The 25,559-nt window shown below is 38.4% G+C and overlaps 3 protein-coding genes across 4 annotated transcripts in view; 1 reads left to right on the top strand and 2 right to left on the bottom strand.

The window, feature by feature from the left end:
• The window catches only part of LOC141298091 (transforming growth factor beta-1-induced transcript 1 protein-like), a 48,443-nt gene extending 32,239 nt beyond the window's left edge, over positions 1 to 16,204 (bottom strand). Inside the window, exons 1-5 of one of the 2 annotated variants that reach the window (XM_073828599.1) lie at positions 16,036 to 16,204; positions 12,383 to 12,433; positions 3,030 to 3,199; positions 2,857 to 2,918; positions 894 to 1,030 (exon numbers count right to left, since the gene is read on the bottom strand). In XM_073828599.1, the coding sequence (XP_073684700.1) occupies positions 894 to 1,030; positions 2,857 to 2,918; positions 3,030 to 3,199; positions 12,383 to 12,433; positions 16,036 to 16,048 (433 nt within the window). In that variant the 5' untranslated portion in view covers positions 16,049 to 16,204. The remainder of the gene's footprint in view (positions 1 to 893; positions 1,031 to 2,856; positions 2,919 to 3,029; positions 3,200 to 12,382; positions 12,434 to 16,035) is intronic. The other variant, XM_073828600.1, reaches the window with a different exon arrangement.
• Positions 16,205 to 16,811: 607 nt separating this feature from the next.
• Positions 16,812 to 21,546, bottom strand: LOC141298060 (elongin-B-like). The gene is made up of 4 exons (XM_073828568.1): positions 21,489 to 21,546; positions 19,038 to 19,172; positions 18,828 to 18,936; positions 16,812 to 17,639 (listed from the first exon to the last, which is right to left on the bottom strand). The coding sequence occupies exons 1-4, from the start codon at positions 21,489 to 21,491 to the stop codon at positions 17,527 to 17,529; spliced, it is 360 nt and encodes a 119-aa protein (XP_073684669.1). The 5' UTR covers positions 21,492 to 21,546; the 3' UTR covers positions 16,812 to 17,526.
• A 51-nt stretch (positions 21,547 to 21,597) lies between these two features.
• The window catches only part of pkmyt1 (protein kinase, membrane associated tyrosine/threonine 1), a 39,647-nt gene continuing 35,685 nt past the window's right edge, over positions 21,598 to 25,559 (top strand). Inside the window, exons 1-4 of the mRNA XM_073828732.1 lie at positions 21,598 to 21,721; positions 23,756 to 24,239; positions 24,524 to 24,761; positions 24,842 to 25,139. Of these exons, the coding sequence (XP_073684833.1) occupies positions 23,871 to 24,239; positions 24,524 to 24,761; positions 24,842 to 25,139 (905 nt within the window). The 5' untranslated portion in view covers positions 21,598 to 21,721; positions 23,756 to 23,870. The remainder of the gene's footprint in view (positions 21,722 to 23,755; positions 24,240 to 24,523; positions 24,762 to 24,841; positions 25,140 to 25,559) is intronic.

Genomic DNA, 25,559 nt, shown 5'->3' with positions numbered 1-25,559 from the left:
CAAAGTTTTGTTAGTCATGCTATCAATCCTAAGCGTTTATTTCTCTGACTGCCTTTTCGTTGCCAACCGGACTGTTTATCGTGTGTGTGAATCTTTGCTGCCTACCTTTTATCGACCCTCGCTCGTTTCCTGGACTACTCCCTTTGAACGCCGCCGGCCCCGACCACTTGCATGGACTATTGTTTACTCTTTGGATTTGCCTTCACCACACCAGTCTGCTGTTGCCAAACCTTGCCTGTTTACTCTGTTTAATTTAATAAAGCTGTTGCAAATGGATCCAACGCCTCTGGATGAATCCATGACCTCGTTACACATGGCTTGGTTTGCACTCTGACATGCACTATTAACTGTGGGACCTCATATAGACAGGTGTGTGCCTTTCCAAATCATATCCAATTAACTGAATTTAGCACAGGTGGACTCCAATCAAGTTGTAGAAACAGGATGAGCCTGAGCTCAATTTTGAGTGTCATGGCAAAGGCTTTGAATACTTATGTACATGTGATTTTTCGTTTTTTTTTTTTTAAGCAAACTTTTTTCACGTTGTCATTATAAGGTATTGTTTGTAAAATTTTAAGGAAAATAATTAATTTAATCCATTTTGGAATAAGGCTGCAAAATAACAAAAAATTTTGTTAACTGGTTAGGTGGATATTCCAGATAATTTGGATACTGTGCACAGTATACATACTGCATATATTTTTGTCATTGTTGTTGTTGTTTTGGTAAATAGTCTGTATCCCATTTTGAAAGTACCAGACTGAACAGGTTTACAATAGGACAGATTATGAACTCGGCCAATGACTGCCAGGGGTTTGTAGGGTCAGATTCTGTCCTTGCATACATACAAAACATACAAAAACTCTCTAAGCTACTAAGAACTTAGCACTCACCCGTAATGTTGAACTGTGTGGCATTAAGCTCCTGTAGTAAGTGATCAAGTTCACTCAGCCCTCCTCCCAGAACTGAAGAAGAGGAGAACGCAGGAGGTGGGTCTGCCGTACGTGGGAACCGCGGTTTACATACGGTACTGAGGGAAAAAAGTTACAAAACAATCACTACTGACTTACCACAACACTCAAAATCTCGAGTTAGTTCATGTAATACAGATCACGGATCCTATATATGTTAATTAAAAAAAAGACAATGAACTATTCGCTTGTTAAATCTTGTGACGTAAGAAATGCTGTTTCCGGGTCCAAGCCTCAATTTGTTTCACTTGAGAAATAATCTCAATAGCCATTTATAAGCCCTGTTTATTCATATTACACATATAAGATAAACATTAAAAAAACTTATGGGTCCGGTTTCACAGACAGGGCTTAGACTAAGCCAGGGTTAGGCCATAGTTCAATTAGGACATTTAAGTAATTTTTACAAACATGCTTAGAAAAAAACATTACTGGTGTGCATCTTGAGACAAAACAAAGGCACTGATATATTTTAAGATCAATCAGTGCAATTTTATTTCAGTTGAAACAGCTCAGACTTACATTTTAGTTTAGGACTAGGCTTAAGCCTTGTCTGTGAAACCGGGGGGATGGAGTATACTACAGCGTCCTAAACATTGATATTTTTATATTTTTTAGAAGTGGTGACGCGTGACGTCAGACTTAACAAGCGGTCTGGAGCCCTGAATGTTTTCAATGAAGCCCTAAATGTTTATATTTCCATGGTTTGTACGCATAATGCACATTAAAATCATTTCTATTACTACACACTAAATTACTATTACTAAAATGCAGCTGCTTCGAGTATTTGTAACTTACTGTATGACTTGATAACTGCTATGATATCAGTCTCACATCTGTCAGAAGTAGGTTATGTGTAGCAAAAAATATAGAGTTTTAATAATATATGTGCAGACTTTCTAGGACACACACACTTAGCTTTTAGCATGGTCTGTGGCAGACTTTTCTAAGTGTCAGTGCAACAATTTACTAAACAAGAAGATAATAGTAAGTTATTTAGAGAGACAACATTGTCTCTTTTTGCCTCTATTTCACTAATGAAAATGGTTCCAAATAAAGCCATGTTGTGTCTCTGCAGCAACAGATGACTTATTTGTGATTCTCCTATATCAGGGGTGTCCAAACTCTGTCCTGGAGGGCCACTGTACTGCAGAGGGTAGCTTCAACCCTAATTAAACACACATGAACTAGCTAATCAAGGTCTTACTAGGAATGCTAGAAACTTTTAAGCAGGTGTGTAAGGCAAGTGGACCCTGCAAACATGTCCTTGCAGGGCCCATGCTGACTTTTTGTGGGCCCAGTGGGCTAGGGCCAGCCAACACCAGACCTAAACAGGCCCAGTGCGGGCTTGCCCACTGCTTTGGGCTGTTGTTTCATATAGGCCATGGATCCTCAAATCTGGTTCACAAGATCCACTTTCCTGCAGAGTTTAGGTCTAACCTTAATCAAACTGTGCTTGCTAATCAATGTCTTCAAAATCATTAGAAAATCTCAGGTGGATGAGTTTGACCAAGTTGGAGCTAAACTCTGCAGGAAAGTGGATCTCACAAGCCATATTTCCGGTGTAACAGACATGAGCCTGTTAATAAGAATTTTGTGTCCTATTTATTTGATTTCATCATTAACTGTGTTTCAAATGTTTCTTTCAAAATCCGTTAGGAGAGATGAAAGTAGACACAAATGAAGCATGAAAAAGTTCAAGAGACAAAACTAAATTCATTGACATCCATAATGAATGGCACACAATCCTAACATCCCCCTGTATAACTAGTCCTGTCTGAATAGGGCTTTAGAATGTAGTGTGAGAAACATGAAAGATCTCTTTCAAGACTCCATTATTAAAAGTCTTTTTAGAAACTTAAATAATTTTCAAGAGTTAAAATACCTGTAAAGTTTGTCTTGGTTAGAGTTCTGAGAGCCATTCGACTTCATCGCAGCAGAAACAGTCTATGAAAGAGATGAAGAGAAATTGTATGATCCTGTAAAAAATATTTTTCTTAGTAATATCATATCAGATGTATGTGTTTGTTCTTGATTTGTGTTAATTTCTTCGCATACTTGTTGCGGGGTGTATGCTGGAGGGAGTGGCCGATTCTGGACAGGATCAACACTGGATGAGGTATCAACACTGGATGAGGTATTAGAATTCACTGGAGGGTCAGAGGTGAGCAGAACAGGACAGCGACCCAGAGGAAAGGCTGAATTTTCCAGATCAGCAAGAAGGGCATCTACAAAAGTTAATAGAGAAACATCATGGAAATTATTATTTATTATTATTATTATTGAGAGATTATAACACGGGGTAGTAGAAAACTACTTCCCTCATGCATAACTTCTCTATATGTCAGCTTTATCTGCACAACAGTGCGCTATCATTTCTTTTGTTTCAGCACCTTTGGAAAGTGTTTAGCCCAACAATTATTTCAGGTGTTTCAAGGTCAAATGAAAACACATACATTTAACTATATTATTATTACTTTAGTATTATATTGAATTATACAAATCCATGCACACAGTAACTGTGTGTCACATGTTGGTTTCTAAGGTAGGGCTATTTGTTCTTTTTATGTTTTTGATTTGCTTTATATCCCAAAGCAATTCATATGCAAATATCTTTACAATGAAAAAAATAAAAGAAAAAATGGAAGATAAATAAATACATTAAAATAATAATCTCCTTGAAGTTGATCTTTTCAGTCAGTATTACTGAATACTGGTGTCTTATAAGTGCCAGTTAGAGCCAAAGTAAGAATTAATTAACCCTTTGGTAAACCCGCCTTAAAACCTTTACTGCCCATTCCTAACTCCCTGAGGCCGGCTGTATCGCCGGCGATACGAGCTCATTTTTTTTTAGATCAGCGCAAAAGACACTAAAAATGCTCTGTCGGTTTTAGTCATACAAATTAGAGATATACATCATTGGAAACTGTAGAGTGTGTACTTTTATTTGTGCACACTCACAAGAACAGCAGAAAGTTGTGCTTTTTTATTTAAAATAAAGAAAACAAACAGGGTGATTTCTGTTTTCTCTGTCTCCGCGAACTGCTTTTAGAAATGCGTCACTTAAATCATTCAAACTCGGTGAATACTCAGCACACAAACAGAAAAGTGATATCTACTGAAAGCTTGAGATTTATGCTTTTAAACGAAGTAAGTTTGATCAAAAACAAATAATCTGTGATAAATTAATCTATATGAAACCAAGGAGATGTCTAGTCTATCCAGTTCCAACTAATTATCTCTAATGTGACCGCGCCCACTAGCGAAAAATCCTTTAGATATGCAAATTAGCCATGTGCCACAAGCGCGGCAAGGACCGGGGTATCTGTACGCGAGGAAACTCCCACATCACCGAAACAAAGCAACATGACTTCAAGTTCATCTTGGTTACAGTTTGTTTCTGAATGAAGATATGCTGTGAGGAATAAGACTTATATTTACCACGATCACAAGAAGGACGCGATGCAACGCAAACCCAGCAGGAGGAGACATTTACATGAGTAAGTCTTACTTTCATTTTCCTACTAGCTTTCGCTGTTATTTACTTTGACAAAACGTGTACACATTTTACTAGTTAGACTTATTCCAAACTAAAATTCCTGACTTTATCAAATGAAACATTATGAAGTACGTTTGACTGCATTGCATCTCTCACGATGCCAGGATATTTATAATGTTCTAGAAAAACGATGTGATTATGACTGTGAGATGCATTTATGACGATATGTTTATGACTGTAGAATCATACTTATTTATTTATTTATTTTATTGTATAACAGTAGGGTGTAAAAGTAATATGTGTGCTTACACTGAATGTATGTTTACATCACGTTTATTAGTAATATAGTGCTAAACGATAATTATTAGTTTCTCAGATATTACATGTCCTTTTTTACATTAGTACAAATGCTAGAATCTATGACTATATACTATATACCAGTTATTCCCCTGTAAAGGGAAGTGTGTCCAAACCTTTGCCTGGTAGTGTATGTGTGTGTATTTATTTATTATAGATGCTCCTAATATGAATAGGCTCACAGATGTTTTGCTTTTGTTGTTTTTAGTGCTCAGAAACCTGCTCAACAGATGAATCTTGCTGTCCTTTCCTTGAGTCTCTTCAAACTGTTTTCCTCTGAGAGCGCTGTACAAACTTCAGATGATACAGATAAAAATACAGTACAAATACAGATATTTAAAGTGCACACACTTTAATATCAGGTAAGATTTACTTGTTTTATTTGTTGAACTGAATTCAGAAAAAGTTTTCAGAAATGCCACAAAGTCTGTGCACATCTGTGTGGTTAGATGAGGGAGCTCAATATTGTGTCTTTGACCTTCATTATGTATGTTTTGATTATACTGTGTTGTAAATAAAATACAAATAATCTAAAAAACGATTTTTTTTAATCTTCTCACATTGTTTCTTCTTCTGCTAGTCAAGTCAGTCATTGATGGGGCCATTAGGGAGGGCTCTTTTGTCTTTCAGGTGTGAATTGCTAAATATTCATGGGCCATTGCCACACCTATGAATAATCCCTTTCGATCACAAAACATGTTTTAGAAAATTTACATCAATATATTGTTTTTTCTGAACGAGTGAACGAGATGATTTTCACATCATTTGGTTGATAAAATTCTAGCCTACGACATCCAATTATCAAAAGTCTTGTAAAGAAATGTCCTATTGCTTCATGGCCTTATTTTAGTGACTTCAAAACTTTAGTTTTTCACTAACCACGCATAAACGTAGTTTTCTCAAAAACACAACCATGTACATTAATGTTGCTTACATATTATTGTAGCCCAATATGTGCTGATTACAATGTAATCAGACTTTAGCCATTAAAATGTTTTTAAGATACTGAAAAAACAACAAATGTCAGGGCATGTCAAACTTCTTCAGGGCCTCAAAACACCCTCAGGCCCCAGAGGGCTAACTTAGCAACTGATGTCATCTGCCATTTTCTCACAAGCTTGGAAGTCTATGAAAGATTTGTGTGACTGGATAGTTTTATATGCAACACTGAAATGATCAAAACAAAAAAAGTATATACTATTAAGGATCCCTATTAAGTATTTACATATATATCCTTTTTAAATCAACAAGTGTAGACAATATGAAAGAAGAGAAGAGAAGAGAAGAGAAGAGAAGAGAAGAGAAGAGAAGAGAAGAGAAGAGAAGAGAAGAGTGGAAATAAATTTAAATTTGAGTGCTGAATTTTTATAACTTAATTTCATTCAGGTATAAAACCATTTAACTGCATATTATGTAGAAGAATGTGTTGTAGAAAAGTACTTTTACAATGCATTTTAATGTTTTTCAGACTATGCTATACTCTACTCTAACATATTGCTCTGATAATATCTGTCCTTTCACATCCAGGTCAGCACCAGCAACATCCTTCAGCCCTTAGCTAACAGATGTTCTTTGTGACCACAGAACCAAGCTTAAAGCTGCTGAGAATAATTGGAGCATGGTGAAAGACCCAACTGACCTAGTAAGTATCACCTACTTACACTTCCTTTCTGACTGCTAAAAACTTTGCCAGCTATGTCACCAATTAAATGGCAACCATTAGCAACCAGTTCTTTACAACACCAACCCACAGCCAACATGTACCCAAATTCTACAGTTATTTCAAACTAAAGAACAGTCTCTCTTCTTTCTTTTCTGTCAAAAAGGGTGCTTCAAGGTTCAGTGCTCGCTCCTCTTGTCTTCTCCATGTATGCAACTTCACTGGGTACATTCATAAAGGCACACTGCTTCTTCTACTACCACTATAGGCTTAAAAAAAAACTTTTAGGTTGCACAAGTGTGTACACACAGCTAATTCTTGATTGAAACATCCTTTTGATTTTAGTACAGCTGTCTTTTTGAGTGAAAGTATATCAACAAATTTGTCAGTTGTCCCCAATCATACTTGCAAAAGCACTCCAGATTTATTACATTGCAGGGAGATCTGTATTTTTATTTTTTTATAATTTATTTTAGGTTTGGCCTCAGACTGGGCCATTTCAAGACCTATGAAGAATACAGGATATTGTTGTCACATGGCAGCACATGACTAAATATTAAGTAGCTCCTTTAATGTTATTTTCCCACTGCTCAAATGGCAGATCTAAGTCTAAGTGTGTAAGTGTCTACGTCTCTTGATATATTTTCATCTTGTTTGAACATAAATTTTTGACAGGTGCCCTGTTCTATGAAATGCCATTGTTGTACCCTATTGTCTACATTTGTTGATGATGGCCTTTATGGTATTCCTAGGCACATTTCATGTTTTGAAAATACTTTTCTACCCCTCTCCTGATTGGTACCTCCACACAGTGAGATCCCAACTCATCCTTTGTACCATGATTTATTATAAAAGGGTGTGCATATTTACTTTCCCTTCTCTTTAAAGGTAGAAAACATTCCGACATGATTTTAATAAGATCCTTTTTTTTAAATAAGCTGTTTTATTTTAGTGTATGTAGGGTATTCTAGTGTATACTCCCCTCCCACCAGCTATGGTGAACTAGACTCCTTGATATTTCTTAACAACAAGACACAAAGATCCCTAAAATCTTGACCAGCTCTCTTCCTCTCTGGTGGAATGAGCTGCAGTTCTTTCCCCAAAACCAGTGCACTTACTTTACACACACACTAGTTGGTTTTCCATATTTTTCAGGGAAATTCCATAGGCATCATTTTTTTTACACTGTACAAACTATATTTTCTATTCCCTAACAAAAATCCCCACAAAGTCAAAGTTTACTGGTATTTCTATCCTTGTCCCCACAACACATGGAATACAGGTACACACACTCACACACACACACACACACACACATGTTGGGTTTACATGTTTTATGGGGACATTCCATAGGCGTAATGGTTTTTATACTGTACAAACCGTACTTTCTATCGCCCTACACCTACCCTACACCTAAACCTAGCCCTCACAGGAGATTGTGCATACTTTTACTTCATCAAAAAAACTCATTGTGCATGATTTATAAGCCTGTTTCCTCATGGGGACCTGAGAAATGTCCCCACAAGGTCAAAATCTACTGGTATTCCTATCCTTGTGGGGACATTTACACACACACACACACACACACACATATATATATATATATATATATATATATATATATATATATATGTGTGTGTGTGTGTGTGTGTGTGTGTGTGTGTGTGTGACCCTGGACCACAAAACCAGTCATAAGGTTAAATTTGACAAAACTGAGATCTCAATAAATAAGCTTTCTATTGATGTATGGTTTGTTAGGATAGGACAATATTTGGCTGAGATACATCTATTTGAAATCTGAAATCTGAGGATGCAAAAAAATCAAAAAGACTGAGAAAATCACCTTTAAAGTTGTCCAAATTAGGTTCTTAACAATGCATATTACAAATCAAAAATTACATTTTGATACGTTTACAGTAGGAATTTTACAAAAAATCTTCATGGAACACGAACTTTACTTAATTTCTTAATGATTTTTGGCATAAAAGAAAAATCAAAAATTTTGACCCATGCAATGTATTTTTGGCTATTGCTACAAATATACCCCAGCGACTTAAGACTGGTTTTGTGGTCCAGGGTCACATATATATATATATATATATATATATATATATATATATATATATACTGTATATATATACATACACACACACACACACAGAAATTTCTTTTTTCTATTCTTTTCTACATTTCTCCTTTGCTCTACACTCTTAAAAATAAAGGTGCTTTAAAAGGTTCTTCACAGCGATGCCATAAAAGAACCATTTTTGGTTCCACAAAGAACCATTCAGTCAAAGGTTCTTTAAAGCAGTGGTTCTCAATCCTGGTCCTGGGGGACCCCTGCTCTGCACATTTTGCATGTTTCCCTTATTTAACACCTGATTGAGATCATCAGCTCATGAGGAGAGAGATCCATGAACTGAACTAATCAGCTAATGATCTCAGTCAGGTGTGTTAAATAAGGAAGACATGCAAAATGTGCAGAGCAGGGGTCCCCCAGGACCAGGATTGAGAACCACTGCTTTAAAGAACCATCTTTCTTATTTTTTTATAATTTGAAGAACCTTCTTTCACCACAAAGAACCTTTTGTGAAACAGAAAGGTTCTTCAGATGTTAAAGGTTCTTTATGGAACTATTTAGACAAAAAAGGTTCTTCTATGGCATCGTGAAGCACCTTTTAAGAGTGTAGCTTGCAACATAATATTGTCACACCCCCGGACTTTCTTGTTGGTTTCTCCCATTCTCCCCCGCAGTTCATAGTGTTTTTGGTTTCTCCCTCATTGTCTCCACCTGGATGTGTAATCAGTCTGTCTATTTAGTGTGTGTGTTTTCCCCTCAATGCTGTCGGTCTTTGATGTATTCTCCTAGTGTTCCTGTGTCTGCCTGTTTCCCTGTGGATTTATTAAATGTACGTCTTTTTACTACGTCGTTGTTTGTCTGTTCCTGCCTAGATCGTGACAGAAAGACCGACCTATACAGTTTATTTTTTTGGCGTGTTCTCCTCCGTTTTGTTTCCCGTTCGTTTTTCCCAGTCTTTTTGTTTCCGTTGTGTTTCCCCCATGGATTCCTTCCTACGTCCAGAATTCATTCTCCTACGGCTGAAGCAGGGGGATTTACCGCTCGAGGGTTACACTCTCATGTTCCAGCTTGTAGCAAACACCACCAGCTACCCGGACGACGCGCTCTGTACGTTCTATGACGCTAGCCTCAACGCGTCGTGCAGAGCGCCGTCGTCCGAGGATGGCCCTCGAGCGGATTTCGCCGCATTTGTGGAGTGGACACTGGCGAGAAACAGACCCGCGTTCCCCGCCTGTTCCAAGGAGCATCTCGCCAGTGCCACTCCGGACCCAGAGCCCAGCCAGCCACCCCGACCCGCGGAGTATGAGCCCTACATAGACGGAAAGCCCGAGCCCGGAGCGACAGCAGTATGGAGTGCCGACGGGGTCAAAACTGCTGATCAGGTGCATGAGCCGGCCATTACATCCGCGACGGTGGAGTGCTTCGTGGAGCAAGAGAGAGCTGTAGAGAGCCCCGTCCACTGCGCCGCCACTGGGGGTGAGCAAGAGCACAACTCTGGGGAATTAATTGACTGTTTCACGGAAATACCCATCTGCCTGGATTTCCCTCCCACCCTCCCTCTTCTGCCTAAGCCTGAATCTCCGCTGGTTCTGCCCAGCTGTCCAGAGTCACCGCTGGTTCCGCCCAGCCTTCATGAATCTCCGTTGTCTGCTGTCTGTCCCCTTGCTCACCCTCAGCCCACCATCTGTGCGGTGGGTTCGCCGTGGGTCTGCCAATCTCCATCGGTGTCATGGCTGGAGGATCCCTCACCATCGCCTCCAGCCTCAGAGTCCTGGACTCCGCCTCGGCCCTCCGACCCTGCGGCTCCACCCCGGCTCTCTGCTCCCTCGTCTCCGCTGTCGCCCATCGGTCCACCAGCTCCACCGGGCTCCATCGTCCCTCCGGCTCCGCCCTGGTCAGTCGTCGCCCCACCTTCGCCTCCGGACTATACTCCTCCGACTGTGCCTCGTCGCTCCGTCCCACCGGCTCATTGGACCTCCTCCCTCCCGCGGGCACAGCCTCGGCCCTCTGTCGCTCCGGCTCCGCCGCGGACCTCCGGATCTCCATCTCCGCCTTGGTCGCCAGAGCCTTGGGTTCCACCTTGGCCCTCCGGATCCGCGGTGTCACCCAAGATCTTCAGCTTTCCGTCTCCGCATCGGGCTCTCCCACCATCTGCTCCGCCTCCGTCGGTCGGACCCATGGAGTCGTCAGCCTCTCCTCCACCATGGCTCCTCCCTCCATCGGCTCCACCGTGGAAATACATCTTGGCTGCGGCCTGGGTCCCACCTGGCTCCTCCTGCTCCAGCCCATTCCTGTCACCTCCTTGGCTCCTCCCTCCGTCATCACCTCCATGGACTCTTCAGTCACCACCCTGGACTCCATCTCTTGCCCTCCTCCCGGGAGTCCGTCCTCCGCCGAAACCCCCTCCTGAGACTGTTTGCTGTTTCCCGTTTGTCGGCGTGAGGACACGCCTTCCGGGAGGGGGAGGTAATGTCACACCCCCGGACTTTCTTGTTGGTTTCTCCCATTCTCCCCCGCAGTTCATAGTGTTTTTGGTTTCTCCCTCATTGTCTCACCTGGATGTGTAATCAGTCTGTCTATTTAGTGTGTGTGTTTTCCCCTCAATGCTGTCGGTCTTTGATGTATTCTCCTGGTGTTCCTGTGTCTGCCTGTTTCCCTGTGGATTTATTAAATGTACGTCTTTTTACTACGTCGTTGTTTGTCTGTTCCTGCCTAGATCGTGACAAATATAGCTTTTTAATAAACCTGTCATCGTAAACTATGAATATTGTCATCTCCGTGAGTCGCTTTGGATAAAAGTGCCTAAATTTATACATTTTAATGTAAATGATCCAGAATATGACAATGCATCTGGTCTTCAATCAATCAAAGGAGACTCATATCACATCTTTCAACAAGATGTGCCTTATTGTTAATTTCCGTCTTTTCTGACTTTCACCTCTGTTGTTCTGATAATGATCCTCATTTATCTTTGGAAAAAAGTATCTGCTGAATATTTTTTTTATTTTTTATTTTAACAGCTTTATGAGCACATTACAAAGGGGTTCAAGTATGTTGTGTTTTTTTTTTTTTTTACATTTTTCCAACTTTCCATCTCTATATCAGTAAGCACTGTTTCTGAACTTTGTCTTTGAACAAAACATTGATTGCTTCATATTAAAAAGCAAACCAAATATTTTTGGGGCCACTGCAACTGTAATTACAGGGCCAAAAATATTAAGAACCCAGAAATGTACAATGATAGCACCACTATAGTTATTTTACTTTAGAAGTTAAACAGCTATTAGGTTGGCGCCGATAGCGTGTCGACAGCACCATTGCACTCTGGGCATCCCGTGTTTGAATCCCGACTAGAGGACCTTTCCTGATCCTGCCCCCTATTTCTCTCCCACTTTGCTTCCTGTCATTTTTAATCTGTCCTATCACAATAAATTCAAAAATAAATCTTTAAATAAAAAAAACAGCTGTTAGTACAGTTAGTCTTTTAGTACAGTTTTTGTCTTTTTTTAAACTCGAGTCTGTCTAAAATCTAAATAGTTGAAAATGGAAGGTCAAGTCGAGATTTCATGCATACAGAAAAGTCATCTCATGCGTATCAGTTGTATCAAGCTTGTATGGTGGTTCAGTGTACTATAGCAATACAAAGCAAAAATAAAACATGCAAAGCAAAATGTTGTAAATGTGTTATACTTAAAGCTAGGCCAAAAATGAAATTTATTTAAATAAAGGAAGGAAAATAATCACGGAATATCGGTCAAAAACACTGAACATACACATCAACTGGTGGACAAACAGACAGACAGAAATCTACGTACCAAACATAACAATACGGGGACTGAGAGGGTAGTCGGATGTATCACACACTCCTGAAGAGAGACAGACAGGCTAAGAGAACATAGACGTACACACATCAGCTAGCAAAGCAAAAACTACAACCAGCAGCCTGCTTGTACATCACAGAGGCAGAAAAACCAAAGTGTGTCCAGTGAGCATGAATATGGGTGTGCTTGTACAATTTGTATATCCTGGAATGCTCCAAAAATGGTGGTGTTATTTTCTTCCTGAGGCCAGCAAAATTCCTTCCACATAGAAACCACAAAAAGGAAACAGTGGATGGTACAGTGTTGATAGCATTATGTTATAGTTATCTCTTTACTGTATAATGAGAAATTAAACTACAACAAAAACACATATGAAAATATGTACAGTCATGGCCAAAAGTTTTGAGAATTACATAAATATTGGAAATTGGAAAAGTTGCTGCTTAAGTTTTTTAATAGCAATTTGCATATACTCCAGAATGTTATGAAGAGTGATCAGATGAATTGCATAGTCCTTCTTTGCCATGAAAATGAACTTAATCCCGAAAAAAACTTTCCACTGCATTTCATTGTTGTCATTAAATGACCTGCTGAGATCATTTCAGTAATCGTCTTGTTAACTCAGGTGAGAATGTTGACGAGCACAAGGCTGGAGATCATTATGTCAGACTGATTGGGTTAGAATGGCAGACTTGACATGTTAAAAGGAGGGTGATGCTTGAAATCATTGTTCTTCCATTGTTAACCATGGTGACCTGCAAAGAAACGCGTGCAGCCATCATTGCGTTGCATAAAAATGGCTTCACAGGCAATTATATTGTGGCTACTAAGATTGCACCTAAATCAACAATTTATAGGATCATCAAGAACTTCAAGGAAAGAGGTTCAATTCTTCTTAAGAAGGCTTCAGAGCGTCAAAGAAAGTCCAGCAAGTGCCAGGATCATCTCCTAAAGAGGATTCAGCTGCGGGATCGGAGTGCCACCAGTGCAGAGCTTGCTCAGGAATGGCAGCAGGCAGGCGTGAGCACATCTGCACGCACAGTGAGGCAAAGACTTTTGGAAGATGGCCTGGTGTCAAGAAGGGCAGCAAAGAAGCCACTTCTCTCCAAAAAAAAACATCAGGGACAGATTGATCTTCTGCAAAAAGTATGGCGAATGGACTGCTGATGACTGGGGCAAAGTCATATTCTCCGATGAAGCCTCTTTCCGATTGTTTGGGGCATCTGGAAAAAGGCTTGTCCGGAGAAGAAAAGGTGAGCGCTACCATCAGTCCTGTGTCATGCCAACAGTAAAGCATCCTGAGACCATTCATGTGTGGGGTTGCTTCTCATCCAAGGGAGTGGGCTCACTCACAATTTTGCCCAAAAACACAGCCATGAATAAAGAATGGTACCAAAACACCCTCCAACAGCAACTTCTTCCAACAATCCAACAACAGTTTGGTCAAGAACAATGCATTTTCCAGCACGATGGAGCACCGTGCCATAAGGCAAAAGTGATAACTAAGTGGCTCTGGGACCAAAACGTTGAAATTTTGGGTCCATGGCCTGGAAACTCTCCAGATCTTAATCCCATTGAGAACTTGTGGTCAATCCTCAAGAGGCGGGTGGACAAACGAAAACCCACTAATTCTGACAAACTCCAAGAAGTGATTATGAAAGAATGGGTTGCTATCAGTCAGGATTTGGCCCAGAAGTTGATTGAGAGCATGCCCAGTCGAATTGCAGAGGTCCTGAAAAAGAAGGGCCAACACTGCAAATATTGACTCTTTGCATAAATGTCATGTAATTGTCGATAAAAGCCTTTGAAACATATAAAGTGCTTGTAATTAGATTTCAGTACATCACAGAAACAACTGAAAAAAAAATCTAAAAGCAATTTAGCAGCAAACTTTGTGAAAACTAATATTTGTGTCATTCTCAAAACTTTTGGCCACGACTGTATTGTGTTGTTGTTGTTATTATTATGTAAACTTGCTTTAAACAAATGTCCCCAAAACACCTGAATGCCCTCTTTTTAAAAATATTGCTTTTAGTGCCAGTGTTCTCTGAATGTTAAGAAACACTGCTCTAACAGCACTGTAGATTTTAATGCAATGGAATTATTTCCTTTATTGTTTTCTAAATGCAAACACTTCATGCTATTAGAACACATTCAACACTCAACACAGAGACACTGAAATCAAAACTATATATAGTGTTGTATACTATTAGTATGAAATATACTATACACTAAATCTACTATTACTACCTTTAGTCTATTAATAAACATTCAGTACTTAACACTGAGACAATAAAATCATAACTATTATACAGTGTTGTATCAATTACAAATAAAATACCTGGGGCATTTTTGTCATTTCTGACCCTACACTAAGGTCATAGCAACAGTGTTACATATAAACAAATGGCTAACAATTTGCTAGTTGTGCCCCTGAATGTACATATTTAATAATATTTCTTATCACTAACTATTATATAAAAGTAAAGTCTTTAACCTTTTTTCCCACTATTTCTGTTTTTATCTCTGTCAAGAAGATGAGTGTATTTTTCCAGAACACTTGTTTGTGGGTCCCTAAAAAGTGGGCTAACAAAACACATTAGATCACCCCGGATTAACTTAGTCCATAGAAGTTATTTCATCACCCAGTTCAACAGCTCATCCTAATCCAGACGGTTTTTGCACTGTGCTCATATAAGGAGCTAAAATTCTTCTCTCTGGAAATTCTAACCATATTTAGTGTTGCATGTCTGTTTGGCTTGGCTTTATTCTGCCACAAAGCAACCCACTCTACACTCATGCGGTATGCTCTAACAAATAACCTTCAAAAGCTCTACAAACACAAGAGTGGAAGCTATTTAAACCATAAATCAGTCATGTTATATTTAACCTTACAATTTGAACTGTAAGTGCTAAGCACTTTGTAATTATTAAAATTTGTAAGGGAAAAAATGCTGTAGTAGTATGTAGTGCCAGTAGCATCAGATGTCAATGTTATGAAAATATAGCATTAATAGTAGTAGGAGCATAATGGTTGGCATACTCATGTATCATGATATTTAACTGTAGGCTACTTTGAATAACACGACATTATATTACTATATACGTTTTGTTTACATCTAAATTTGAACAGAACAAACATTTTCAATCCTCAGAATGAATTATCCAAATTAAAGCTTTGTAGTGGCCATTTTACAACAAGTTTGTCAAGTAAGTGAAAGGGCGGGTTTCTTCACAGGATCCATTATGTCTTTATATAGTCCTCAAACGTTACCAGATGTGGGCAGATGTGGGCTGATATAAAATGCCCAATCTCAAGACGTTTTAAACATACTTAACCCTTTGAAAACTGCCTATATCAATGTGGACATACCTATTATTCAATTCTTTCGGACTGATGTGCGTTTCTGTTTGCAAACTGCAGGCAGGAGTTTGGATCCGTCTCCATTTGGCTAATCTTTATCTCGAGTTTATCTAATGTTATGTGAATTCGTTTTCAGAAATGTTCTCGCCGAAAACAAAACGACGCCCTTTCTCAAGCTTTTCCCTCTCCCTATTTATCAGTTTCATTGGCTTTATGCCTAAGTGCAGTGAAGTATTCAAGGAATATGTAGGAAACGTGTCATAAAGAATTAGACATTACATACCTAAATCGTCCATCAGTTTAAAAAAATAAATAAATAGGCAGGAAAATAATAAAATAAATAGAAAAATCAAATCAGTATAACGTCCCGGTGAATGGAAGAGCGTTTATATCTGAGAAATACGTCTGGTAATGTATTTTTCCTGTTCGCCCCGAAGTTTCCAAGCTGGGAGTTGTCCTCTTCGGACTGTGCGGTTTTCTTATTCTAGAGGACGTAACGGTTCGGAGGGGCGGATCTAGTTACATTTCCAGCCCATATTTGGGATTGAAAAGTGCGCATTTGTAGTTCATAATGTTGATAACGACTGCTGAGTGATCACAATAATAAAATATGTACCGTATGAAATGAAACTTGGATGCCTAAGAGGTAAAAAAAAAAAAAAAAAACAACAGGATGCGTCCTTCTCCGTGCCAACAGATGTGAGAAGTTTTTTTTCCCACACTGTACGACAAATAATTAGTCATCATTTAGTACAAAGTTATTGGCTTAGTATAACATCTATTTAACAGCTGGTCTGATTAAGGTAAGGATAGTACTTTTTGTAGCATGTAACATGCTCTTATTATTATTTTTAAACTTGAGAGTAATATAAAGAACAAACTATATGGTAGCCATTTAGTACAAACACAGTGCTAGTTTGTAGGGCAAACAAGTTTACACTTTAAAACTAAAACTACAACTACTATTTATTTACCTCACTATAAAGCTGTTAGTATGTACATTCGCTAAGAAACATATTCCACTACATTAAATAAATAAATAAAAACATACAACACATACATGTTTTGGCCTTGTTTTTAGTTTGCAGTCTTAAAGACCATTGGTCTAAGAACATTTTCTTTCTGGTAGTTATGTAATGAAACCATCAAAAGTGCACACAGTGGTGAATGTTACTAAAACAAGTGTTGTTACACAACCGCAAGTATGCTTTGGTCTGAATGCAAATGCAATGCAAGTACAAACCACCACCAACAGAAGCAAGAAAAGGTATACATATGCACTAGAGGTCTACAGCAAGAGAATAAACAAAAATGTCAAGCCATCTTCATCAAAAGACAGCACGATAACAGGTTTTCTGCACATATTCATGTTTGAAACTGATAACATGCATATTTGCATTTCAAACCTGTTCACCAAGCTTGCTCGCCCCATGTGACATTTGTGCTATTAAACCACAATTCTTTTTCTAACAAATGAGGAAAACAGTCTCATTTTTAAATGTGTCATTTAGTCAAAAAAAACAAACAAACAAGAAACATGTACAAAATGAGGTCAATCAATTGAGAAGAAAATGTGAGTCAGTCCAGATAATAAAGTAAACATAAATAACAATAATCTTATTCGTTAGTAATTCTCTGGACATTTATAACTGGCTTCAGCGGTGAGTGGCAGCCAGACTTCAAATGTTCTTTTGCAGCATCTTCACGGTATGCATCAGTCTCCATCTAGCTCAGCTCTAGTACACTTCTGTAACTCTAGTCATTAGGGTGCAGCTCACTGCACCGACTGTTCATTGGCTGTACTGCCAGAGTCCTGTGGCTTCATAACATCAGGAAGTTCAGGAGGGCTGGAAAAGGGTTCCACCTGCAGGGGCTCAAATGCATCATCTGTGGTGGGATGGCAGGGGAAAACAGAATTATTGGGGTGTTTTTACACAATTGTACAATATGATTGTTAAAACACACCATGTCAGTGATCCAGAAAAATGTCTACTTAAAGCTGGTCATCCATTTTGACATTACATGGCCTGCTGGATACTACTCACTCTTGGGTACACTGGAACTACTCACTGCATCAAATTCCCATATACTTACATTGAACAAGGTACCCAAGTCATATCTAGAAACCAAAATATCTTAGGAGGGCTCTTAGTTAGATCAGTAAGCCACTTAAGTAAGTCAGTACTTACACTTAGCATAATTGTGTGACTTAAGAAAATGGTCTACTGAAGTATGCAAAATGATCAAGGTTACACTGGGTTCATGCTGGGTTCAGCCTGTTGGGTCATTTTATTGGGGGTTGTTTTCAATATTTTTACCCAGGTGCTGGGTAGTTTTTTTGCACTCTAAAAATGCTGGGGGGTTTTTACCCAAATGCTGGGTTCAGCTTGTTGGGTTATTTATTTATTTTTTTTTTACCCAGGTTCTGGATAGTTTTGGGTAATGATGGGTAATTTTTATTACTGGGTTATTTTTTCTACCCAACCGTTGAGATTGAGTTGAGCCCATCAACAGCTCAGATTTCAGCGACACCTCGGCGCGAGAATTAGCACTATTTCAGTGAAAAGTGATTACAGAGAATGGCTGAAAATACTTAAATTAAAATGCTACTTTTAAATGCTACATTTTTGATTACTAAAATGATTGTTAAAAGAGTTTAATGGTATGTAATATTGTAAACTCTTATTAATAAATGTTCATCTTTTGATTATTGCTGTTGCCTCTATAAATCTGTGTGTGATTTGTAATTTCTAGCCCATTTTAAGCCAGCAATATAATAATTCTTAAATGTAGTTGACTTAGATAAAACAACCAGCTGGGTCAAAATAACCCAGCATGTGTTCTGTCCAATATTTACCCAGCGCTGGGTTGTCAAATAACCCAAGTTAGGTTGTTTTTAACCCAGCATTTTTTAGAGTGTATGTCCAAATACGGTACAATAAATTTATTTAAAGTAATTATTGCGACCAGACTAAAAACATTTTATTTATATTGTCATTTAAAAGAGATTGATGTTTGTTAAGATGGGGACCGAATATGAGCTTGTTTGGAAGTTCTATAGTTTGTGACACACACCATTGATACGAAACGCCAGTCCTATGGTTGCAGGAGCCTGTGGTCTGGCTGTCTGATTCGTGAAGCCGCAGTCTCCTAATGTCTTACTGTCTTCTAGAGGTTGCTCATCCTGAAACACATAACATCATAATTAATACAGAGACACCTTTTTCTTCAGTCGCTCTACCATACTTGAAGGTTAATGTAAATATCATAACAATGAGTCCAAACCTTGTATAGTCTCTGTTCCTCGGGGGACCTTTTCAGGATGCCCTCCACAATGCGTTTCAACTCATAGACAGTCGTGGATTCTTTGGCGTCTGTGAAGATTGTGGTTTTGTGACGCCTGATCATTAAGAATACATCCTAGAGAGTGGCATGAAGATTAGTTAGGTGGGTGAAATATTAGGCTTATATCTTAAATAATACTGCTCCTACATATCTTTACCACCTATTAAGTTTAGTTTCCTGCTTTCCCTTTCCTGCTTAGTCCTTCTTTATATAATTTAGCAGCTTCCACTAGGGCTGTCACGATTATGAAATTTGGCTGACGATTAATTGTCCAATAAATAATTGCGATCATGACGATTAATTGTCTGTTTTAGGGCTTTGACGATTAATTGCCTGTTTTAGGGCTTTGTCGATTAATTGTCATACAAATTGTTGTGATTATTTAATTGAATCCCTTGTAAATAGTCACTTGCAATAACACATTAATACACTTAAAGCCTTTAAGTATTAAAGTAATTTATTAAATTAAAAATATGTATCTTTCAGAAATGTGTACATTTAAAGAAAAAATGTAAATGTATATGAAAGTATAAATAATAGAAACAATCACCATAAAGTTACCATAACACAAAAAGGACTGTCGTGTCAATATCTCAAACTAAAGTAAAATATAAATATATTTTACAAATTGCTGTTTTGGAAGTGTACGTTTTCCCTGGCAATTCATATTGCTTGTCAAAGTTGTAAAGCATTTCTTTAAATGCTGGTTTCTCCACAGTATTAAAAGGCTGCATTTCCTTAGCGATGTATCTCGTGACACTGTTGGTCAGCGTGCGCCATTTCATACTGTCGCGTTTATATTTTGTTACCCGTTCGAAGGCTTGCGCTATTGTCACCTGACTGGAAGTATGAGCGGCTGTGGATGACTTCAAAACTTCGGCGAACTCTGTTGGGTGATGTGCTTTCAGGTGATTCCTAAGATTTGTGGTGTTGGCAGCTTTCGCTGGTATTTCTCTCCTACAAATTCGACACACTGCCGTGTCAACGTCTTTTGGCTGTCCTTGATCATCGGGTGTAAAACCAAAATGTGCCCAGATCGGCGCTGTCGTTTTCGGCTTCGAAACTAAATCCATCTTTGTTAAATAACTGGGCTGCTCTAACTCAAAATGATGGAGAAACCAACAGGGCCATATCATTTGAAAGTAATGCTCGTAATTGCTCAGCGTAATGAGTTCAGAGGGAGACCGGTAGAAGTAGAGTGCTGCAGGTACTACAGCACCCCCTTGTGTCTTCTAATAGTGGGCAATAATAACGATCATCTGTTATGACCGCGATTAGACCAATTAATCGCGATCAAACGATTATTTAATAATCGTGACAGGTCTAGCTTCCACACATTTTTTCTGTGGTTTAGACAGCATAAATTAGCAGAACAATATATTCAGTACTACATTAACCGTGCAATCCATGCTGTTGTTTAGATCTAAGTATCTCCAATATGGCCACGCATCCAGGTAACTGACCAAATTGTGATGTAATTGCAAACCCTCTATATGCTTAGGGTTAGGAGAAAGTGTAGGGGTGGGCTTTAGAGAAAGGGACGAGGTATGAATAAGGTAGTATCCATTTATGATTATAATAAATATAATCACACACACTGAATATGAATAAAATATTGTTGCATACTGTTTTACAACAAACTAAAATACACTAAGGTGCAAACAGTATCAATCTACTACTATTTGTACAAGTATAAGCAGCATTTAACACTACTTACACTTAATAGTATTTGACAACAATTTACACTACGTACTATTAAAACAAAGATATTTTCACTCAATGCAAACTGGCATTTAAGGCAAAATAACATTTTATAGTTGTGTAAACACTGTAGCCTACAAATAAGTAGTGTGTGTGGTACAGTGGAGCAATAAGGATAGCAGAATGCAACATTTCAACGTTCAACATCAACGTTTGCAGCGTCGGCTACATAGCTGTTACTATACTTTGAATTTTACCACGGCTGGAGCGCTGTATTGACCAATAAAAAACTGTAACCGCTTTTATAACTTCTTACTTCCAGCTAAATTAATCTCAAATTGATATTCACCCGCGGCCTTGTTTACAAAAGGCAACTTGAGCTATCTGACACCCGTAACGGTTAATCCAAACACAGCTAGGCTGTAAAATATCGTTTAAACAGCGACAGTGAATTATAAAACTGAAAGCGAGAAATTACTGCAGAATCGTCACAAAAATAATATACAGTAACGTTATATATACTACAGTGAGTTATTCCCCGTCTTACGACTTATTTCACAATAACAGAAATAACATAACGACAAACACTAAATTTATTTTACCTTAAATAGCACGGCTTAGCCACGGTTAAAAAATAAAAAGGAGCGCATTACAACAAAGTAAAAAATATATACGTATTGTTTTTCTCACCATTTCAGCGGTTCTGTAGTTACCATTCACCTCCTTCCCAACTCTCCACTATCCCACAATGCACCAAGAACGCGCATTGTGCTACGTCATTGCCCGCTCCTGAAGTGTTTGAAAGCGTGTGGCGCGAGATATCACGAATAATATGATCAATAATAATGTAGTTGAGTGATTAGTACAAAAAAAAAAAGAGAGAGAATATCTGAGCAACCGGAACACAAGCAGCAGAGCATAATGTAAGTATATAACATTTGTTAAACATAATATAGGTGTATGAGTGTTTGTAGCGAAAGTGCCCGTTGAAGGAAAAGTGACATAACGTTACGTTTTTAGGGCTAACTTTACTTGTTGAATAAACAGTAATTCCTCGTATTTCATCACAGCTGCTTTAGATGAAAATGTGTATTATTTGCACGCCTGAATGCAATCGGCTGTTGTCGATGTACAGTACGTTAGCAAAGGTTTTTGAATATTTCAAATGTTGTACTAAATGATTACTCATGTTATAATGTACACAGTGGATACAGTAAGTTGTACCACAAAGTGCTGTTTTATTTTTCTTAATATTATTTAATGTTAACTGTTAGTTCGTAGGATGTTTGCGATGATGGATGATAAATGATGTGTTTGATATTCTCAGATGTACTTTGGTGTTAGTGTTCTATGTAAATGTAAATATCCATAGGGACCACGTGACGTCACTGTGCTTTATCGCCGCCATTTTTGTGTCCGCGCTACCTGTTTCAGTCTATGGTCACAGCAGCCGCAACTACCAGAGGAAGATCAACAAAACTCCCAGACTGTTCACATCAATTATATAATATGCCCGGGATATGTTGTTCAGTTAGCTGTAAAAACAGTCATCAGAAAAAAAACCTAACAACAGTTTTATTAGATCTCAGCAGTGCTCGAAGTGGGTCGGTATGCATATAGCGTACCGGTGTCATTCACGCAGGTGCTTTCCAAAGCAGGGTGTTTTTTTTCCGGCACAATAAGAGTACTGGAATAATAATTAAATATTGACTAAGATTGTGAATCAGTACATTATAACGAAAATAATGCCTTAAAATGAAAATAAACATTTTTTTTGCGATTACATCATTTTGAACCGATCAACTCGTAAGTCCAAAGATTTAGTAAACAAGAAAGCATTCAAAGAGCAAGTTCAAAACAGTGCTAATGCAGAGAATAGTGACTTACAGTACATCCAGATGCCGTAAATTATTTGTTTCAGTGTGCATTTGGCTTAAGAGCAAGTTTTAGATTATGCAGTGTTTAGTGAATTATAAAAATTGAATAATAAACGCTAAACTGTACTACATAGCGTTCGTCATTGCAACGCCTGCAGTAAAGTATATACATGTAAAAGGGTTCTCAAAAATAATCATATTTGTTTTGCTAAAACTATTTATGTACAATTACTCTAAAAATGATTTGTCATACAAAAATGGCACACAAGTTACACACAAACCATCGTCCCAAATAAATGGTACCATTGTGAATTGTGACTGGCTGCACAAGTGGTGTAATAAACTAAATTAAACTAAAATGTTATTGCAGCCATATAGCTTGAATGAATAAAAATGCATATTTTAAATAAAGAAATCTCATGCTTTTGGTGCTTGAATTTGTGCTTCAATAATGAGATCCAGTTTTAGGAATACACAAGACGTGAAAGACGTCTTCCCTCAGGTATATTTTATGTTTTCTTGGCTTGCTGGATGTTGGGCTTATGCTCAATAATCTCATTTTTTTGCATTCGCCAAAACTAATTTGCCGACATCTAAGCGCGGACTGTGGGAATTAGTGCCGTCAGCGCGAGTCCCGTTCGCTGCGAAGTAAGTTAGTGACCAGCTGGCAGAGGATTCCTTAAGGTCTTAAAGCCTTCATCGAGCGACTACGTTCACAACAATTTACACTTTTTGTCCTAAACAATCAAGTCAAATACACAGTGTGGGAAGTAGTAGTAAAAAGTAATTTCTTATTTCAATTTATCATTAAATCTCATTGAGATGCGCTGTGTCTGTTGTCATATCGGACACAAATATGGCGGCGAGCATAGCGGAAGTGACGTCTTTGGTACCCATGAATAAAACTATAATTGGTAAATGTTAACCATTATGGTTATCATCAAGACAAATACATTTTTGCTAACTTTTTCGTTTTTCTAATGATTAATGCTGGGTGTATACTTTGTTTTGGCACTGTTCTCTTGTTTTTTTACATTTTATGTCATACTGATTAACACACCGTCTTGTGTTCTGTTATAGGTTAGTGCATATTGATGTGGAGCATCAGCGAGCCATTCAGAGTTCATTAAACTGAAATGTCTTCTAAAAATTAGTTGATAGTGCAAAAACTTTAGAAGAACTGACTGTATTTCCTATGTCGGCTCCTCATCAGACATCAGTATTCGGCACCCCTCTCCCTCTACCCACCCATTTTTCTCATGCCCAGCAGTCCTTTTCACTTAAGAAACGGAGACCTCCCTTCTCTTCCTCATCATCTTCCTCCCTGTCTCCTTCACGGACATTATCTCATTCTTTACCACCACGGCCTCCATCTAAAGGATGCCCTCCGCTCAGTCGAGTCTTCCACCATCGTCCCACTCCGTGGACGCCCCTGTCACGCTCTCTCATTGAGTCACCCCCTCCTTGCTCTGTGTACAACCCATCCCGACCCCACACCTTTTTCGACCAGTGCTTTACCAACCTGGGCCTAATTGGACGAGGTTCCTTTGGTGAAGTTTTCAAGGTGAGACATGCATATATGGCTACCATTACACCTACCATCCTTTATATTTCCATTGATTTTTTTTTTATTAGCCATGTCTGGGCATTTTTTGACAAAATTGGTGTAACTGAAGTATTTATATTTCAAAATGCTAACTAGACTTGATTTAAGTAAATGTGAACTACAGACATGAAAAATGATACATAGATAATGGTGATTTTATTATTTTTATTTTTTTTAAGATAAAGTAATTTCAAAATCATCAACAAATTCACTAATGATACTGCGATCTTCATGTCTGTCAGGTGGTGAGTCTTGTGGACGGCTGTCAGTATGCTGTCAAACGTTCAGTGCAGCGTTTCCGTGGTGAGGTGGAACGAGCTAGAAGCATTGCTGAGGCTTGGAATCATGAGGGACTGCACCCACACCCTTATGTGTTGGGCTTTATTGCAGCTTGGGAGGAGGCTGGTCACCTCTACATCCAGACTGAACTCTGCTGTACCAGCTTACTGCTATATGCTGAAGAAACGCCTTTCCACACTGGTAAACAGCACACGCCACATAAAAAACTGTTTATTTTTTTATGATCATGTTACTGAAGCAAAGTTTGTGTGTTGTGCTAGGTGAGACAAGTGCCTGGACATACCTGTGTGACATGCTCTCAGCACTTGACCATTTGCATGCTCATGGGTTTGCCCACCTGGACATCAAACCAGCAAATATTTTCATTACAAAGTCTGGACGGCTCAAGCTTGGAGATTTTGGCTTGTTGATAAAGCTTCCTACAGATGCCCACAAACAAGTTATAGAGGGAAAGAGAGAAATGAAGACAGAGGAGGCTGATTTACAGGAAGGAGACCCCAGATATATGGCCCCTGAACTATTGAGAGGACAGTATGGAACTGCTGCGGATATCTTTAGGTTAGTGAATGTTATGCTTATTTATACAACCCCAATTCCAGAAAAGTTGGAACGTTTGTAAAATGCAATCAAGAATTTGTGGTTTGTTAACTATATTTAACCTTCATTTAATTGACAAAAGTACAATTAAAAGCTTTCCATTGTTTTCAATGATTAATTTAAATGTATTTTGTAAATATAAACAATTTTTAATTTTGATGGCTGTAACACACTCCACAAAAGTTGGGACAGAGTAGGGCTGTCACGATTATGAAATTTGGCTGACGATTAATTGTCCAATAAATAATTGCGATCATGACGATTAATTGTCTGTTTTAGGGCTTTGACGATTAATTGCCTGTTTTAGGGCTTTGTCGATTAATTGTCATACAAATTGTTGTGATTATTTAATTGAATCCCTTGTAAATAGTCACTTGCAAT

The sequence above is a fragment of the Garra rufa genome, chromosome 22 (assembly GCF_049309525.1).
Source record: "Garra rufa chromosome 22, GarRuf1.0, whole genome shotgun sequence".
NCBI classification, from domain to species: domain Eukaryota; kingdom Metazoa; phylum Chordata; class Actinopteri; order Cypriniformes; family Cyprinidae; genus Garra; species Garra rufa.
Note: the sequence above shows the minus strand (reverse complement) of the source record. Positions and strands in the feature narration are given on the sequence as shown.